This window comes from Galendromus occidentalis, unplaced genomic scaffold, assembly GCF_000255335.2.
Source record: "Galendromus occidentalis unplaced genomic scaffold, Mocc_1.1 scf7180000077029, whole genome shotgun sequence".
In the NCBI taxonomy this organism is placed as follows: domain Eukaryota; kingdom Metazoa; phylum Arthropoda; class Arachnida; order Mesostigmata; family Phytoseiidae; genus Galendromus; species Galendromus occidentalis.
The window spans coordinates 146,357-162,602 of record NW_003805018.1 but is presented as its reverse complement, the minus strand read 5'-3'; the positions used below and the strand labels follow the sequence as shown (position 1 = coordinate 162,602).

At 51.5% G+C, this 16,246-nt stretch overlaps 2 protein-coding genes across 2 annotated transcripts; both read left to right on the top strand.

The window, feature by feature from the left end:
* Positions 1-561: 561 nt before the first annotated feature.
* On the top strand, positions 562-3,983 carry LOC100904170 (CDK5 regulatory subunit-associated protein 3). Its single transcript, XM_029110681.1, has 11 exons — positions 562-629; positions 857-990; positions 1,107-1,238; positions 1,393-1,523; positions 1,631-1,828; positions 1,926-2,115; positions 2,191-2,460; positions 2,923-3,069; positions 3,161-3,336; positions 3,433-3,533; positions 3,711-3,983. The coding sequence occupies exons 1-11, from the start codon at positions 583-585 to the stop codon at positions 3,832-3,834; spliced, it is 1,650 nt and encodes a 549-aa protein (XP_028966514.1). The 5' UTR covers positions 562-582; the 3' UTR covers positions 3,835-3,983.
* Positions 3,984-5,499: 1,516 nt separating this feature from the next.
* On the top strand, positions 5,500-14,513 carry LOC100904892 (cationic amino acid transporter 4). Its single transcript, XM_018638445.1, has 10 exons — positions 5,500-5,611; positions 6,461-6,680; positions 6,834-7,073; positions 12,281-12,456; positions 12,574-12,750; positions 12,877-13,069; positions 13,149-13,327; positions 13,554-13,721; positions 13,826-14,098; positions 14,316-14,513. The coding sequence occupies exons 2-10, from the start codon at positions 6,533-6,535 to the stop codon at positions 14,511-14,513; spliced, it is 1,752 nt and encodes a 583-aa protein (XP_018493961.1). The 5' UTR covers positions 5,500-5,611; positions 6,461-6,532.
* The last annotated feature ends 1,733 nt before the right edge of the window (positions 14,514-16,246 follow it).

The following is a 16,246-nucleotide window of genomic DNA, read 5'->3' as shown; positions in this document are numbered from 1 at the left end:
CACATGACGAGCGGTCCAGAAAGTGCTCCTACCGCGGATTCGGACGGAGGTGTCGGCGCCGCGCCGATTTTGCTTTCTTGAACGTTCCTCTTCTTGAAGTATTCCCCTGATCTGGTGCGCTATCCGTTCGATCATCCGGAGTCTTTTCGAGGGCTCCCTAATGCTTAATGAGGAATGAAGACAAACGACAAGGACTCAAGCACGGGCTGTCGGTGTCACAAGGATGTGTCACAGAAGCCAAGGCCTGCCGCGTCCTCCGATGTTGTATGTCAGGTAGGCTAGGCCCTTTCTCATATATCGAGGCCGTAACTCCATTGTGTATCCTCAATCAGGATGGTTGCCTAGAATCATGTTCGCGCCATGATCCATTTCCGAGGGACCCGAGAATTCAGCATTCTCATCTAGTCAGAGTCAGCTTCTTGACTGACATTCATGGCTCGAATCCACGGCTCGCATCAGCTGATGTTCATTCGTAGAGTTCTCTCTCACCGCTCCCTTTCCCTTTATCGTCGGTGTCAGACGAGCGCTGCTCCGTCCCACCGTGGGTAGGCTTCTACCTACGAAACAGTGGTGGTGGAACATATGGTCTCCTCTCTTGACGGCGTTCGAAATTCTGTGCTGCTATGGGTGTAAGTTCGTAGTTAGTAATACACCAATCAGACCGCGGTTAAGGGCCTGTTGGAATTTGTTGCTCGATCATCTCGAACACCATAGATAAGCCGCCCCTATCTCAGTTTTTCGCCGCTGAGGTACAACTGATCTTCAAGCACTGGAAGATGCGCCTAGCACCGGCTGGCGGAGTTCGACATTCCTCAACTCTATTATTGAGTAGGATCTGAGATCCATCATTCCTCAGCTCGAGCCGATTTGCAAGACCGCGTCCCTCGACCCGAAAGTCCCACATCGTAGTACACGGCTTCTCTGACGTGGTTCCGTCTCTGTTTCAGGACGCGAACGTCCCTATCGAAATTTCTGTTGCCAAGCTTCTGGGTGAGTAAAACATGGAGATTCTTGGTGGAATTCTTCTCTGGTCGCACGAATGATTCCAAGGCGGAATAATCTGTTCGGCTTGAAAATTGAGCTCGGACATTATTTCCCTCATGAAGACTGGCTCATCAGTAGACGTCACTGCTCGACAAATTGGCAAGATCAGGTAGCTCCAGTCCGAGAGAAGATCAACCACGCAATCCGTGACATGCCGGAGAACGAGGAGGTTCGCCAACTATTGTCAGGCTCATGTATGTTCATCTCGAATCCTACTTATCGTTTCATGGTATACTGACATTCGATGATAGGTACCCTGCGCCGAGGCTCGCACAGACCCTACTGAATCGCTACTTCTGCTCTCATTCGCGAGCCGTATGATGATGGAAGGTGTCCCTTGGATTTCAGTCATCAATTATTTCAATTGCAAGCGCATCGTCGAGATCCTCAAGGATACAGAGAAAGACAGCAAGAATTTTTTCGGCTCTTATGGTTCCCAGCGGATGAAAGACTGGCTTGAAATCCTGAAGATGTATCGGGTGAGATACTCGACATGACTTTAAGCTGCCCCGGTCATGAACCTTATCGCAGTTCGTGGATACCGCATCATTATATACTAATCGACGCCATGTTCTCATCAATGAAGGTGGATAATGTCTACTTGGCGGATGCTGCGCAGCAGCTCGTTCGAACCCTGTCCTACGAAGTTCCGTCTATGAAGCGCCAGATTAACAAGAACAATCAGTTGCGTGACGAGAGTTTTGCGAGAGAAGAGGCGTATATCAAGAATTGCGCCGAGATGCAATCTCAGTACGAGAGAGAGTGTGGAAACCTGGGAATAAAAGTTCGTGAGGCTTCGTTCGGAAATCGGAATCGCAGACCCCCGCGCCTCTTCACGGAATGGGCCTCCGAGAAATTCTAAAGCTTCTTCTCTCGCGCAGGGACATCATATTCGGAGCGAGCTCCTCTCTCTGCTCAAGGAGATGCCGGCTGTATTTGAGGGAGCCGTTTCCCGTCTGAAGCACATACAGCCAATTATAGATCTGTATAGATCCTTCATTAACTTCACCCTCCGGCAGGAATTGCCAGACCCCGAGTTTCTCCCGCTTATTCATTACATTCTCACAAAAGGTATTTTTCACCTCCTGAGTTCGCCGTCGCCGCAGATCACCGTCGGATGGAGGCTCAATCGTGACCCTTTTCCAGGGAACACGACGACCTATGAGTGGCGTACTGGTCGCGTGCCTGACGTCGTTCAGGAATTGAGACTGAGTTCACCTGTAGACGTGGAAACGGCCGTGGAAGACCACATCGATCCCGGAGATGTTGATGAGGCAACCTCCGTGGGCACTTCGCAATCGAATGGAGACTTCGTTCATGTAGAACAGGAGGAGATAGACTTCGGAGACGTCGATGACAACATTTCATGGGACATATCGGTTCAGGAAGACGCATCTGGCAAAGTCGACAGTCTAGGTAGGTGCAGAAGTCATAGCGATGGTCTTCTCCTTCCAGGCTTCATATCAGACACTCAGTCAGTGGAATCTCGTCACGAGGAACATCTGACGACCATCAGTGTTACAAAGACCTTTCTGTACAACGAACACTTTTTCTACCTCAAATTGGGTGGCTTGTCGTACAGATAGAGATGGAGAGAACCCGTTACAGCAAACATTCATCGAAACGAATGAATTCCGCCGGTCTCGTGGCAATGCTAGAAACGAGACTCCACAACGGATCGACACGATTCCCGGGGGCTTGATACCCAGATGCCTCTGAGAGCCGGATTCATGAACCCCGGAGAATACTTGTCTGCGACCCGCAGATTCGCGAGGATCGCGGGAAAACTGTACTGTCGAAGAAATACCTTGTCGAGTCTATAGTGGTATTGACCAGTTACTGCAACTCGAAGTAATCAGATTTTCTCCCGAGGAACAGGCAGCGAAGAAGGTGGAGCCGATGTCGCCAAGGGAACAGATGCTCTATCTGTACTTCACAATGTAACGACGCGGGAAATGTTCTTGAATGAGCTGCGAGAATTGGAGTGTTTCTTGCAGCAAAGGATCGCCGAGGTGTCTATTGAGGGTGAGATTTTTCTATTCTAACGGTCTCAACACGGATACATCCGCGATGCATGAAGCACTCTCGTTGACGCGCTGAGGCCTCTTATCATCAGGAGATGTCCTTTTGGTCAGCATAATGCAGAATGCTCCTCCGGACGTTCAGAAGCAAAACGTGGAATCTTTGCGCGCAATGAGCCGGGAAATCAAAGAGCTCCTGGAAACAATGACTACGCAGAAAATGCTCCATTTGTATCAGATACATTCCTCGCCAAGATACGTAGATCGATTGGTGAGCAGCTCAGATCTACCTCGAGCATGTCGGATCAAAGAATCCTTGGTCCATCTGTCCTCCGTTCTCACCCTGATCCCGGCTGTTCGTCCACAGGTGGAACAACTGGAGCACAAATTACATCTTGCGGAAAAGTACACGAGAAGCAGAGAAGCGCTTATATCACACCGAGAGGAAGCTCTCGAAGAACAGAAACGGTTCGTGCTAAACGCGAGATCAGAGCGGTGAAGCTCCTGATGTTACGTGATTCATATAATCGGCTGATCGGCAGCACTCATGAGGATCTTCACTCGGAATCAACCCGAGTTATTTGATGGCTTCCTTCATCAATGATCATTCCAATAAACCATTACCATTAATACTCCCCTCTTTAGGTTGGAGCCCCAGCTGGACACCATCATCGCCAAGGCAAAAGCGCTGCGCTCCGAAATCGAGGCAGAAGTTTCAGCCAAGTACAGAGGACGTCCCGTTCGACTTATAGGAAGCAACCTCTTCTGAACTCTCTATCAAGCAGTGACGATATCGCATCGGAAAGTGTCTTCTCGAGGCTATCTCATCCAGAAGGGATTGTGGGTCCTGCATCGTGATCTGAGTGTCTGTTCCTGGATTCAGGGCAGAAATTCATTCAATAAATGTTCGATTTTTCTTCTCCCCTCCTTTGATTCTCCGCGCAGCGTCCACGATCTATCGTCCTGTTGACGCCCATCTGAGGCTGTGAGCCGCGTTGTCGCTCCTTTGGCGAACATCATGGATGGTCATCATGAGTTCAGTGAATTATTCATCCATTGAAGCGTCGAATTCCACCGATAGAACACAATGTATTCTCAGTGAAGAAACGCGCAGGCCCAGAAGATTCATCCGATGAGCATGCGCAATAGCGGAGAGCTCATCCATTCGCGTTGCCGTTTTCTGGGATGCGCGGAATTCTTCAGTCAAGCTCCGGTCGAGAAGCCTCCATTCCAGCGAAAGCTCCTCCGGCGATGTGACATCCGAGACTTGTCTCCTAAACACTGTTAACGGTGGCCGAGCTGACGTGGAAGGCGGACTTGACTCGCCGCCGCGCCGTGGCCGAGCTGTAGCGCACCGCAATCGAGATGTGTTGGACTTCATTGACCTTCGGTAATGGAGGGATGGAGTGGGGAGCTAATTTTCGAGCCGATATCGAGGACATGCTCCCCTTCGCCCATCGTCAGGGTGGGCGATGGGATCAGATCTATAGCGTGCGATGGTGCAGGCATTCAGAAGAAAGGTCCAAAGGGAGCATTTAGGCCGAGGGGCTCCTTTTCGTCACGATTTCCCCGCGGTAGCGGACTTCGATTCCCTAACCCAACGACGGGTGGTTGAGCAAATGTCACTTCGCAATGCGAAGGTGCATAGCGAAACTGCTCGTTCAGGAGGCGGCAAGGGTCCGATCCCCGCTGCCGGCAAAATATTCCGTACGGAAGCGCAGGCACTCGGCCTTGATCCTCCTCAGCACATTTGCACTCTGGATCCGTCCTCGGAAGCAATGTGAATAATGATATCCGGGACGTCAAACCTTGGCTGCATGGTTCGGCCAAGAAACATTTTCCGATTACCTCACCCGAAAAACAAGCCGCCGACCCCAAACACCCCATGCTTGTGCTCGATATCGTAGATCTATTCGCGTCCCCTGAGCTTCCCGGGAGTATGTAAAAATCAGTGCCTATTGAGGGCTCGCTCGAGAATTCCAAGATAATTCCCCCGTGGATCTCCATACTCCTCGGGCTGCGTCGAGTATCGACGGAGTTCTGGAGCCGCGGAGTGATTTTTATTACCTAGTGATTTTGATCACAATTTGGTCGCATCGAGGCCGAGGCTTATCCGCCTGGTCACTCGGGCCATTTTGGAAACGTTTTCACCTGGAAACTCGCCACGACACTTCCGCATGCGACGTTCGGAAGCATCGTGGGCTGTGAATTAAACATTCTCATACGAAATGCCGTGTCGCTGGATTCACTTAAGCGTTGGTATATCTAAGTAAGAATTGACCGTAAATCTCGATTCTCTCACTGATGAAATCTATACAGCATCGACGACAGCAAGCCGTGCAGCCCTCTACGAGATTCGACTAATGACTGTAATCCGTAAGCGCGACTCTCATCTTAGAAGGGCATTACGCGGCTCACGCCAGCGCAGGCTCAGTCGCCGCAGCACCCAGTGTACCAGCTGGACGCTCAGCTATTTCTGCTCTTAATTCAACGGATCCCTAGAGCGACTGACCATACCTCTGCGTACCGAACGTCTACAGCAGCAAGTGAGTGAATCCCGATTCCTTCTCCACGGCTCAAGGAACATGCGAGATGACTCCCTGTGGTTGAGCTCCTCGGGTATAATATTGGATATCCATAAAGCTCATCATATTCCGGACAAGGCGGCGGAGCTCGACAAGCTGTAAAGTCGGTTCGAGATTTTGAGCAAACAGTAACGCTCTCCAGTCGATGTCTTAAGCGCTGTGCGACGGGTCTGGATAATACTTCAGTGCCATGTCTGTTTGCCGGAGCGACCGCGTTTCCTTGTGGCGTCCATCAGACCGAGCGCACAGTCACCAATTGGAAGATTCACACCAATCGAAGAGAGTCAGTCTGATTTCGGGCCTCGGCATACATTCCGGACGCGATGCTCCGAAGCCCGATCTGCAAGAAACCCTGCCAGAGTCCCAATGTTCGTACTACATGCGCCAGCTGCTTCTTGCCTCAATGCTGAGGCAGGTGATTGACGATCTCTATCGCGGGGCCTGAGTGACTGATTCCGAGACATTTAGAATCGAACATGGAGACCCCGGGAGCTAACGATGAAGTAGCCCGGCCGATTCCGTGGGCGGTCGTGAGCGAGGATGCGATTCCCGATATCCGGAATCCGGCTCTGACTGGATGTGTACCAAACATAGATAACGAATCTCAGTCAGAGTCGCCTCTCGGGTTAAAAAAAAATGCAAAAAGAGTGAATGAATTGACGAGAGGAGTATTTAGTCTGGTGGCCACTGGAGGAGAGAGCAAAAAGAACCACGCGCTCCTCTCCGTGCGCAGTTCCACGACCGTGGACCGAGCTACAGGCGGTCGGCCTAAGCTCGAACTCGCAATCCGAGAACTCATGCAATTGACAGGTTTTTCTCTCCGTCATCTCAATTCCGTCTGCGGGCTAGCTGAAGCTTACCGGATTCCGAGCGCCGCCCGAAATGTGGAACCACTTCAAAATCACGGATTATCTGCGGAGAATGGTGCGCCTCAAGGATCTCAAATCAGACGTTCTTGACACGAATCTCAGGAGATGCTTGTCAACCTTGGATGTGGCCTTCCTCGGCATCGGGAATATGCTTGGCTCAGGCGAGTACGCAGGGTCTGATTCTACTAATTGATGAGTGGCGGATTTGGCTCATGATATCAATTTTCCAATCGAAAATTTCCGAGGCTCCACGGCTTGAGATCTTGGAGATCGACCCTTTCTGAATCTATAGGAAACTTATCCGTGGTCTTTAGGCATTTATGTCCTCTCACCTGAATTGGCGCGCGATTACACCGGTCCAGCTCTCGTCATTTCCTATATGATCGCTGGGATCACATCTCTATTCGCGGCTCTAGCTTATGCCGAATTCGCGGTGCGATATCCTCGGGCTGGATCTGCGTACTCGTACACTTACTTCTCCGTCGGCGAATTGATGGCTTTCTTCGTTGGTTGGAATGTGATCATGGAAAATGTGCTTTCTCTAGCAGTCATCGGTAAGTAGCTTTTTGCGGAGACTTCATCTCCGGGAATCACGTGCTTTGCTGTAAGTCATCTTTATACCGCGAAGTCGGTAATGCGTTTATGGCTGGTGAGTACTTCTCGCTTGAGGATTACAGGCTCCTCCGGCGGCCGACCCCCCGTTCGTCTGTTACACGACATAGTTATGTCTAGGGAGCCTAGGATTATTATAAGGGCCAACGCTGGGGCAGTTTGGCTATATCGAATCTCGGGCTCCGTGGAGTCGCCGGCTTGAGGAAAACGCGAGGAAGAAGTATGTCTCGCTTCCCTCATTCTCAAGGCAGCCGAAATCGTGAAGTTGCGCTCCCAGCGATAGTCCGCACCAGATAGGTTTTCGAGCTCTCTGAGCTTCCATGGAGATTTCTCGTCGAAGCCCCTGACGATTCTTTCGCGATGTTCATTTAGCGCAACCAGGGAAGAGAAGTATCTCCGGGAAGGTTTTTTCTCCGGAGAGGGAGAAACAGCCTGGAGAAGACCTCTCATGAATGGGAATCCGCCTCCGTCACCGGTATCACGGGTTTCCACCGGAGAGTGTTTGCAGTGGATTCAGAGACTACGCGAAGGTCACTGTGTTCGAAGGGTGCGGGTCCTCCTTCGCGAGAGAGTGTTCGGCGAAGTTTCCGGATCGCTCTCCGAGAGGGCGGAAAAATTCCCAGGGTCGCGGATTTTCTCGGATTTCGAGGGAGTTGAGAGTTTTCCTCATTCCTGAGCTCAGCACGAGCAGACTTGGCCGACTGTGTCGAATCTGGACTTGGAGCGACCTCTGCATGGGGGTGGGATTACTGGAAACATTCATTCAGCCACCTTGGTAAGGATCGAGTGTTTCCATTTCCCCTCCCTCATTTTCAGGAATTAGGAAGCATCGGATGGCTCTTCCACTTCAAATTCCGTATAGACCGCTCAACAGACCTAGGCTACAGTGGGAAATGCTGAGACAGCCATGACTTTCCGAATCAAGACTCCGATGAATACCGAACGCAATCTGATGGAGGGGCATGCTCTTATAGACTTGCACCCCAAGGCATACAAGAACCGGATGGGCATCTTCCATTGACGATGGCATCTAGGCTTACGGGGAGCCTCGAGATTTCCGGGAGAAGCAACGAGCTCATCTTCGAGTACGGCTTGGATCTGTCCTTAGCAATCTGTATTGGACAACGGACTTCTCTGCTGGGAATGGGGGAATTCCCTCCGATCGGCTTTTCGAGGTGACTTCAGTCAAGCCATCGTGCCTTAGGGCGCTTTCAAGGGACGTTCGATTTGCACAAACAAAACCTCTGCAGGTCTTGCGTGCTTCGAGAAAGGGGGAAGTGGTTTACGAGACGCGGGGCTCCAGGATCGGAGGCTCCCGGATTTCTCTTTGTGAATAATCACCAGGGCCTACATCATCGCCCCGAAGAGTCAATAGTGTGTGAAGAGGCGACACCTCAGTACCCCGATTTGAGCCGGATGCTTCTCTCAGCCGAACCCGGAGGCGTCTGCCATTGACGAATCTTCCGGACCGGAGATTCAAACCTACGATATCTGGACCCCTGGGGTCAGTAGGGTTCTCCGGCGCGACCTTTTTCCTCTACCTACACGGAGAAGAATGCGAGCTACAACGCCAATGAATACCGGAATCGCTTTCCTCGATCTGATACCCAAAGAACATCATGAATTATGAACCAATATCCCCTGTCCAAAGGGTGGAGGGTGGCTGGAGGCTACGCGAGACACTTTCTTCAGCTGTTCGAAGAGCCATATACCATGCTTGCCCATCAAGTTCTTCAACGGCAACCTTCGCCCCCGGCCAGGCCTGCGGAACATGGTTTCAAACCAATACCCTAACAACGAATAACTTGGGGACACCGCGAGCGATTCCGACGACAACTCACATGTTTTGAGGTCTCGATTCGGCTCACTCTAATCGACCGGATTTGCACCTGTCATCTCCGTCTCTAGGATCTCCTGCCGTTCACTGCTACTGTCAGAGAACCGAGGCGCTCTCAAGTTTGCGTGATCACTAGACCGATTCACGCATGGCGTTATCCAGGGAAAGTGCTGTCGATCAATTTCGATGTCCCGACGTTCTAGGCCGCGGGGCCCTCGAGTGGCCTCTGGAGAGATCTGATCGTACCGCAACATGGAGACCACCGTCACGAACGAATGCACTGTTCGCTCTCTCAGTAGGAGTTCAACCCCTACGGGTAGTCTGCGACCTTTAGATGCATCCTCGCCCGACGGAGCTTTCTCTCTTCATTCGTCCGACAACTTTAAAGTAATTAGATCTCCACGGCATACGCATTTTCACATAAAGGAGGCCAAAGAGTTCTCTGTTCAAGTTGACAAACTCCGCATCGATTCCCAGCCACGTATCTTCATTTAAGCGGCGGTGATCTTCAGGTTGCAATACGGTTAGATTTCTCCTGAGGCCGGTCAATGACTCCGCTGAAACAGCGGTCAAGAATATGAGTGGGGGATCAAGAAACAGGGTGGAACGAGTTCAGACGAGTCATCTAGCAGTACCGCGGTGGCCTCCGAAGGCGCGGATTATGAAACGGAGTTCATCGCCTCAATAAGCAGATAATAGAGGGTTTCCTCCTCTCCAAAAGTTCCCGTTCCGGAATTCGTGTCCGGGGCGTCGCCCTGTCGAACGGGGAAAATTATATGCAGAAGGATAGAAATCCTTATTCCCGAGTCAAAATTGAAAAATGTCAACAGGCAGTGGGGAGGGATAATTTGATGCTTCCACCACGCTACTCTGGCATGGGGAACGATGCGCATACGAATTGCATCCATGAGGTGAGACCCTCTCGGGAGCGAGGGGGAAGGAAACCGAGAAGATCGTACAGAATGCGGACGTATATTTAGGAACCCTCCCTCTACCCCCGGAAACCGGAATAACGTTTTCACTCATAATAATTTTGCGCTACGACGTGCAGTCGAGGCAGATTGTCTCGTATCTGGACAGGTGAGTTAGAAGCTGCTCGGTGTCGAGATTCTGCGGCAAGCAAAATTTGATTATAAACAGGAATGAGATCCGATTCCGTGGACTAAACTACGCTTGAGAGCTGCGCGAAAAATCGTCTTGAAAGGCTTCCGCGTTCTTGACAACGAACATTGGCGAGGCGATGGCGTACGAACGCGGGAGCCGTCTTGATCAAATGGACCTGCACCAGTGATCCTTCCGATAGCTTCCGCTCTCCGAGTCAGTGGCGGATCCAGGAGGGGGAGAATCGCCTCTCCCTCGCGCGTTCCTCCGACCTGTACTTCCCATGTTCAAGTAACGCTTAGGCATCAATCCGCCCCCTCAATACATTGATCGCCTCCCCCTTCGGAGGAATTCTGGATCCGCCGCTGCTCCGGGCTCTCACATAGCAAAGGCGTGCCGCGCATTACTTGTCGGGACCGACTTTCTGTCGATGACGATGTCTCTTCTGGCACCGTTGTTCACCCGTTCGTATCTCGCGTAGTGAGGATCTCTGCGAGGGCCCAGCGAACTTGATGCATGCTAGCCCGAATGGATTCCCTACGACCCCGACAAGCGAACATCTTGCAACTGATCGACTCAACGGGAGAGCCTCGTTCTCAGCATGTTCTTGTAGTGTATCCAATTCGGGCGCAGCGCTTTAGGCGCGAGCCATTCGGGGGTCACCCTTTTTCCGCGTCAGCCTGTTCGGCGCCGGTCTATCTGGGCGAGTGCTGTTCGGGCGCTGGTCCGTTGGGGAGCGAAGCATCTGGAGACCGGCCTGGCGCAAGACGTGTTTGAGCGATTTTTGATGTCCTCCCCGTGATACTCTACCGAGTTCCTCCCGTTGAGCGCCCATTGTTTCAAGGAACGAATCCCGCAGATCCACGCGGTATCTTTCCATGGGGGCATTTACAATGTGTCCACTGCCCCGAGAGAACCGGGGGATTTCAAAACAGTCTGGCGCTGAGCGATCTGCGGATAAGTCCTTATCGTGGAGAATGATTCGTTACTTCTGTGGAAGATGTATGAGCCTCACTGCGTCCCCGCACCCAGATTTGAGTCTTCGTCTGCATGAAATGCGTCACGAGGAGAACATGAGTGCTCGGGCACATCCGACGATTGAATCCGACGCGTCCACGATTACTATCCTTATGCTTCGTTTATCTCCATACACTATGGATAAGATGATCAATTATGACTCAATACTGCGTCGAGCCATTTCGTGGGTAGCTATGTGACAGCCTCTAGCTCGAGGTGTGACGATTCTGTCCTTGCTGGCCTAAGATGACGACTTGCGGTCGGAAGGTTGGTCTGTTCGCCACGTGTAATGCGATCAGGCATGAGCTTATGACGCCGGCGCCGTGAGTTCCGTGAGTTGAATCGCTGCTGCCGGAAAAATATCCTATGTGGAGCGCAGGTACCCGGCTTCGATCCCTCTGGATGTATTCGCTCTCAGGATCCATCCTCGAGGCGGCACTCAAACTCCGAGAAGCACCCACACAGTTTGGCTAGAAACTAAATTCCCGATAGAGCACGAGAACGGTGCACATCACCGAGTCCAGCTCAACTTGCTCAATCATCTCTTGTTCCCATCGGACAGCCGTTCAGTGCCTAATTACTTGACTGAGAATGCTCGGGAGTGGATGGCTTCGAAAGGCGCATCTGTTGGAATCGATTATTTCCCCCCTCGAGAATGAGGAAGGCATACCTCACGCTTTAGCGGAAGCGGGGACCGGAGGAATCGAGTGGGGATTATTCGGTACGCATACGTATTCAGGAGCACCCTTCTCGTGCCGGATAGCTTCAATTATGCCATACGAGGAAGCGCATCGGAGCGGATCCGAAGCACATGGAGCACTCAGAACTCTTCCTTGTCAGACACCGGATGTGTCCCTACTTCCCGCTGTACAGGCTCAGCCGCGTAAGATCGATTGACAGTCGGCAACCTGAGTCGTTGATATGTAGGTACTCCATATGCCTCGTCCGGAGCGGTTTGGCCGTCTTCGATGGGAAACGGGAGCCAAGTTCTGCGGTCGATCTGAGGGATGTGGGAGAACTCAGCCGGATCCTGCTGAAATGGGATGAATTGATGATCAATGGATCGGCATCCGATGCGATCACAGAGCAGCATCAGTTTTCAGGCCGTGGCTGTGCCCATGCCTCTAGTGATTCCAGCTCGATCGAGTACCTAGTCATTTGATTTGGCTGGGTGGAACATGTTTTTTTTTACAGCGAGGTCGTGTAGCGAATACGCCGATTCGCTGGTCGGGGGAGCTATATCCAACATGACGATCGAGGTGTTCGGTACCCTGGAAGCAGGTTCTGATGGTTTCATTGGTCACTATCCCAACGTCTTGGCAGCGATGATTCTAGTGGCTTTCCTCGGTTTCATGATGCTGGGCGCCAAGGTGAAGGACTCAATCGACTACATGCCCCAATCATTGATGCCCTTGAGTTCCCGGGGCACGACGAGAGTGTACAATATGAAGCCTCGAGAGTAAGTATCTTCGATTCCCCCGCTACAGGAAACCTCGTGGCTCAATAATATCCTCGTTTTCATCAACATCGCTGTCATAGCTGTGATTCTCGGCGTGGGGGGTTGGTTCGCTGATCTCCGCAACTGGGAGTATAGAGAAGGAGATCCGAAACCGCAGGGATTCATAAACGGATTTCTGCCTTTCGGTTGGAAAGGTGTTTTCGCCGTGAGTTCGAATGAAACTATAATTAGAATGATCTCAGGTTCCGAGTGATGGATTCTAGATTCTTTCCACATCGATGGATCCACTCAGACAGCAGAACAATTATTCGAGTTGATTGCTTCCTCGCAGGCCTCATCCCAATGCTTCTTCGCTTACGTGGGATTCGACGGGATGGCAGCGGCTGGAGAAGAGGCACGCGATCCCAAGAAAGCGATCCCAGCGGCCACTTTCATCACAATGTCTGTTGTTTCAGTCGTGTACATTGCTGTTTCGGCAGTTCTCACCCTCATGTTGCCATACTACAACATACACCGGAGCTCAGGTAAAGAAATGTTATCGAAGCAGAGGTGATCGACGTGGCGCCAAGAAGAAAAATGAAACACTCTCCACCGACTCTTCAGGTATTCCCGATGCTCTTGGATACCATGAGGTGGCGTGGGCGCAGGCCACCGTCTCGATCGGGGCGATGATTTGCATGGCTACGGCAATCATCGGTACAATTTACGGAGTATCCCGAGTGATCTACGCAATGGCCGATGACGGTTTGCTGCCGACGGCTTTGCAGAAAACCTATCGTAAAGTAAGAATCTGGCGGCCGACTGCTTACGGAGCGGTTTCACTGGTTTCCCAATGCAGGAGTAACCGCTTTCGACCGAAGTGAAGATTGATACTGCACCCAATGACGGTCCCGAGATGTTTTCCTGAGGCCCCTTTCCGGCATCATTGAGTTTCGATCCTGCTGGAGGTAATGTCATCGCAGGCGTTCGTGGACTACCATAGATGCTCTCATTGGAAATTACTTCCAGGTTCCAATTATATCCATGCTCCTCGGCACTCTATTCGCGGCGGCTACGGCTGTGGTGTTCAATGTTGGAGCGATCATAGAAATGCTCTCGATCGGGACACTTTTCGCGTATCTTCTCGTGGCTTTCGCTGTTCTGGTCGTACGCCACACGGAAGAAGATGATGCTGAGGTGGGACCGCGTCGCGGAGCCGAGGTTGGCATGTTGATCTCGATGCACCTCAGCACCCGTATTTCCGAGGCTATTAAGAAGTGCGATGAGCGGGCAATTTCCAGGAGGTCATTCGCGACAAGGAACGGACTCTCGCTCTCAAGCCGTGGGCCGGGCGACTGAGGTGTCTGTACCCATCCGGAATCAGCCAGCGAGAGCTGGTGATGTGCGTCCTCGTCCTTGTTCTAATTTCCTCGTTCGGAACTGGTTTCGCTCTTCACTCGTCACTCGGTCTGACCGCTCGTTCCTACATCGCTGGAACCTGTGGAGCGTCGATTCTCCTGTGCGCGGCATTCCTCTATCCTTTGGCTGAGAGGAAAAATGACGATAAATACAAGGTGAGTCCGATCACGTCCTCTCTGCATCTTTGATCTCGTCGCGGAAAAACTACGAAACCCTCGTTGTCTACATGGTTCTCGTCGAGGGGGCAATCGAACATGATGGCAAAGAAATCTAGTCGTTGCCGTATAGTTGCCCTGATTTCCGTTCAACGTTGAAATTATTCAGAGTTGACCGCGGAGAGCGAGAATCCTGAACCAAATTTTCGGATTCCAGATGCCTTTGGCACCTCTCCTCCCGATTGTCAGCATATTCTGCAACGTGTTCCTGATGACAACGCTGAAAGAGGCAGCCTGGGAGCGTTTGGGTTATTGGATGGCTGCCGGATTCGTGCTTTATGTATCCCATGGCATTCGTCACAGTAAGCTCGGCGAGCACCGGGTGGGGGTATTCGATCACAGTAGCGTCGAGTAATGACCAACCAAGGGAAGCTCGATTTGAAACAGCAGGTAGTACGAAAGCACAACCGGTGGGAAGGCGTGCGAACCTCACCAAAATCTGCGTTGTATCGGAACCCCTCCTTCGGTCGTCATCCTTACTCAGTCAGGGGCAGAAAGACCCGTGTTGACATCGGTCGATACGGAATATCGAAACGACAATGTTGTTTTCTTCTACCGGTGCACGTGGATGCAAGGGAGTGGGTTCAATCCTTTATCGTTGGCGGGTCACTCATGTCGGCCTTATCGACGCTACACAGATCGCTGATCATTGATCATCTGTACCGTACGCGGCATCGATTGGGATATATGCTCGGTTGGATCCCTCTCTAACCCTAGCATAATCGTCATGATTGCATTCACCAATTTGTTGTAATAAACTACGCTGGCAACCGCATTTCCGGGCACTAGTCGAGCTCTTCGGAAACATCGTTCTCATGTATCTCGATCTCGACGCATATATTTGTATTCTTCGGGAAGGCCGTGGGGAATACGTGGCAGACTCGGCTAGTGAGTTTCGTTCGCGCTAATGGTGAGGAACGCAGTCGGCTCACCGAGCTCCGCGCTGACGAATCACTGCGAACAAGTCTTTCTCTCGCACAGCCCAATGCTGTCTTGAGTTAGGAATCGTTTTCACGAAACCCTGACCCCAGACTCTTGCCAATCAATCGGTCCGCGAATTCTCGATTTTCCATAACTTCGAAGTTATTTTTCGGTTGACCGCAAACAGCGATACATGTTTTGAATGCCGCCTCGGGCCGCTTTCCTGGTGCACCGCGGCTGGTCGTATGAGGAAGGTTTCACAATGTTTCGAAATGCTAGTATAATGATTGTCGCACGAGATGTTCGAGCGTATGAGGATATATGCGAGGAGACGTATCTTCATCATGGACGAGACCTCGTGAGTTCGTCAAACCTTTGAACAATTAGAGCATGATCCGAACTCTGTCCCTGCATGTCTGGGACGATGTTCCAGCTGATGGAGGGGATGCCGTCTTCAAGTCTCGCTCGAACAACAAACGGTCGCATTCGTTGCAGGCTCAAGCGAACTCCTTGTCCATGGACGTATTTTTGAAACGTGCCGTGGCACGTTGCCTTAATTGAGGGAATCGGCAATCTCTGCGGGTTATATAATGATATCTCGGAAATACTGCGGGATCGGCTTGATCCGTACTTGCCCGACGAGCCTCGATGCGTCGGAGACTAATCCGAGGCATCAGAATAAGATGGAATACACACATGTTCCTACATATGTTTATTCACTGCGCTCAGTCCCTGACTGAGTATAATACGGCCCCATCGCCTTTAGGGTGCGTACCGGCTATTTGCGCGGATACTCGGCCGAGAGATGCAGAATCGGATGCAACAAGCGGAGGTAATCGGTGAAACGCAATGTGGCTCCAGAAAAGACAGGAGAGGATAAGATTGCATTTTTATCTTGACTCCCGCCATCGAAATTGCTAGGCTGGAGATAATCTGCTTTTTGGCCCACACCCGTGCCTGTCCGGTCGGATTGACAGGGCACGACTCCGAGAAGTTCTGGAGAGAAAACCCATCATAGAACTAATGAAACTTCTATATATTCCGATAACAGAGTAGCCTATCATTATAATGGCCGCAAATCCAAAACTTTACGAACGGAAAAAGACTTCGACAGGGTTGCCCGCTGTCTCCGATCCTGTTCATCTTGAGATTATTCGGGCTCCAATC

Coding starts and splice junctions, on each gene's coding strand:
- LOC100904170 (XM_029110681.1), top strand. CDS start 583: ATGGTCTCCTCTCTTGACGGCGTTCGAAATTCTGTGCTGCTATGGGT. Junction 1,239..1,392: donor CCAACTATTGTCAGGCTCAT/GTATGTTCATCT, acceptor CTTGGATTTCAG/TCATCAATTATTTCAATTGC. Junction 1,829..1,925: donor GTGGAAACCTGGGAATAAAA/GTTCGTGAGGCT, acceptor TCTCTCGCGCAG/GGACATCATATTCGGAGCGA.
- LOC100904892 (XM_018638445.1), top strand. CDS start 6,533: ATGTGGAACCACTTCAAAATCACGGATTATCTGCGGAGAATGGTGCGC. Junction 7,074..12,280: donor GCTTTCTCTAGCAGTCATCG/GTAAGTAGCTTT, acceptor TTTTTTTTACAG/CGAGGTCGTGTAGCGAATAC. Junction 12,457..12,573: donor TCATGATGCTGGGCGCCAAG/GTGAAGGACTCA, acceptor CCCCCGCTACAG/GAAACCTCGTGGCTCAATAA.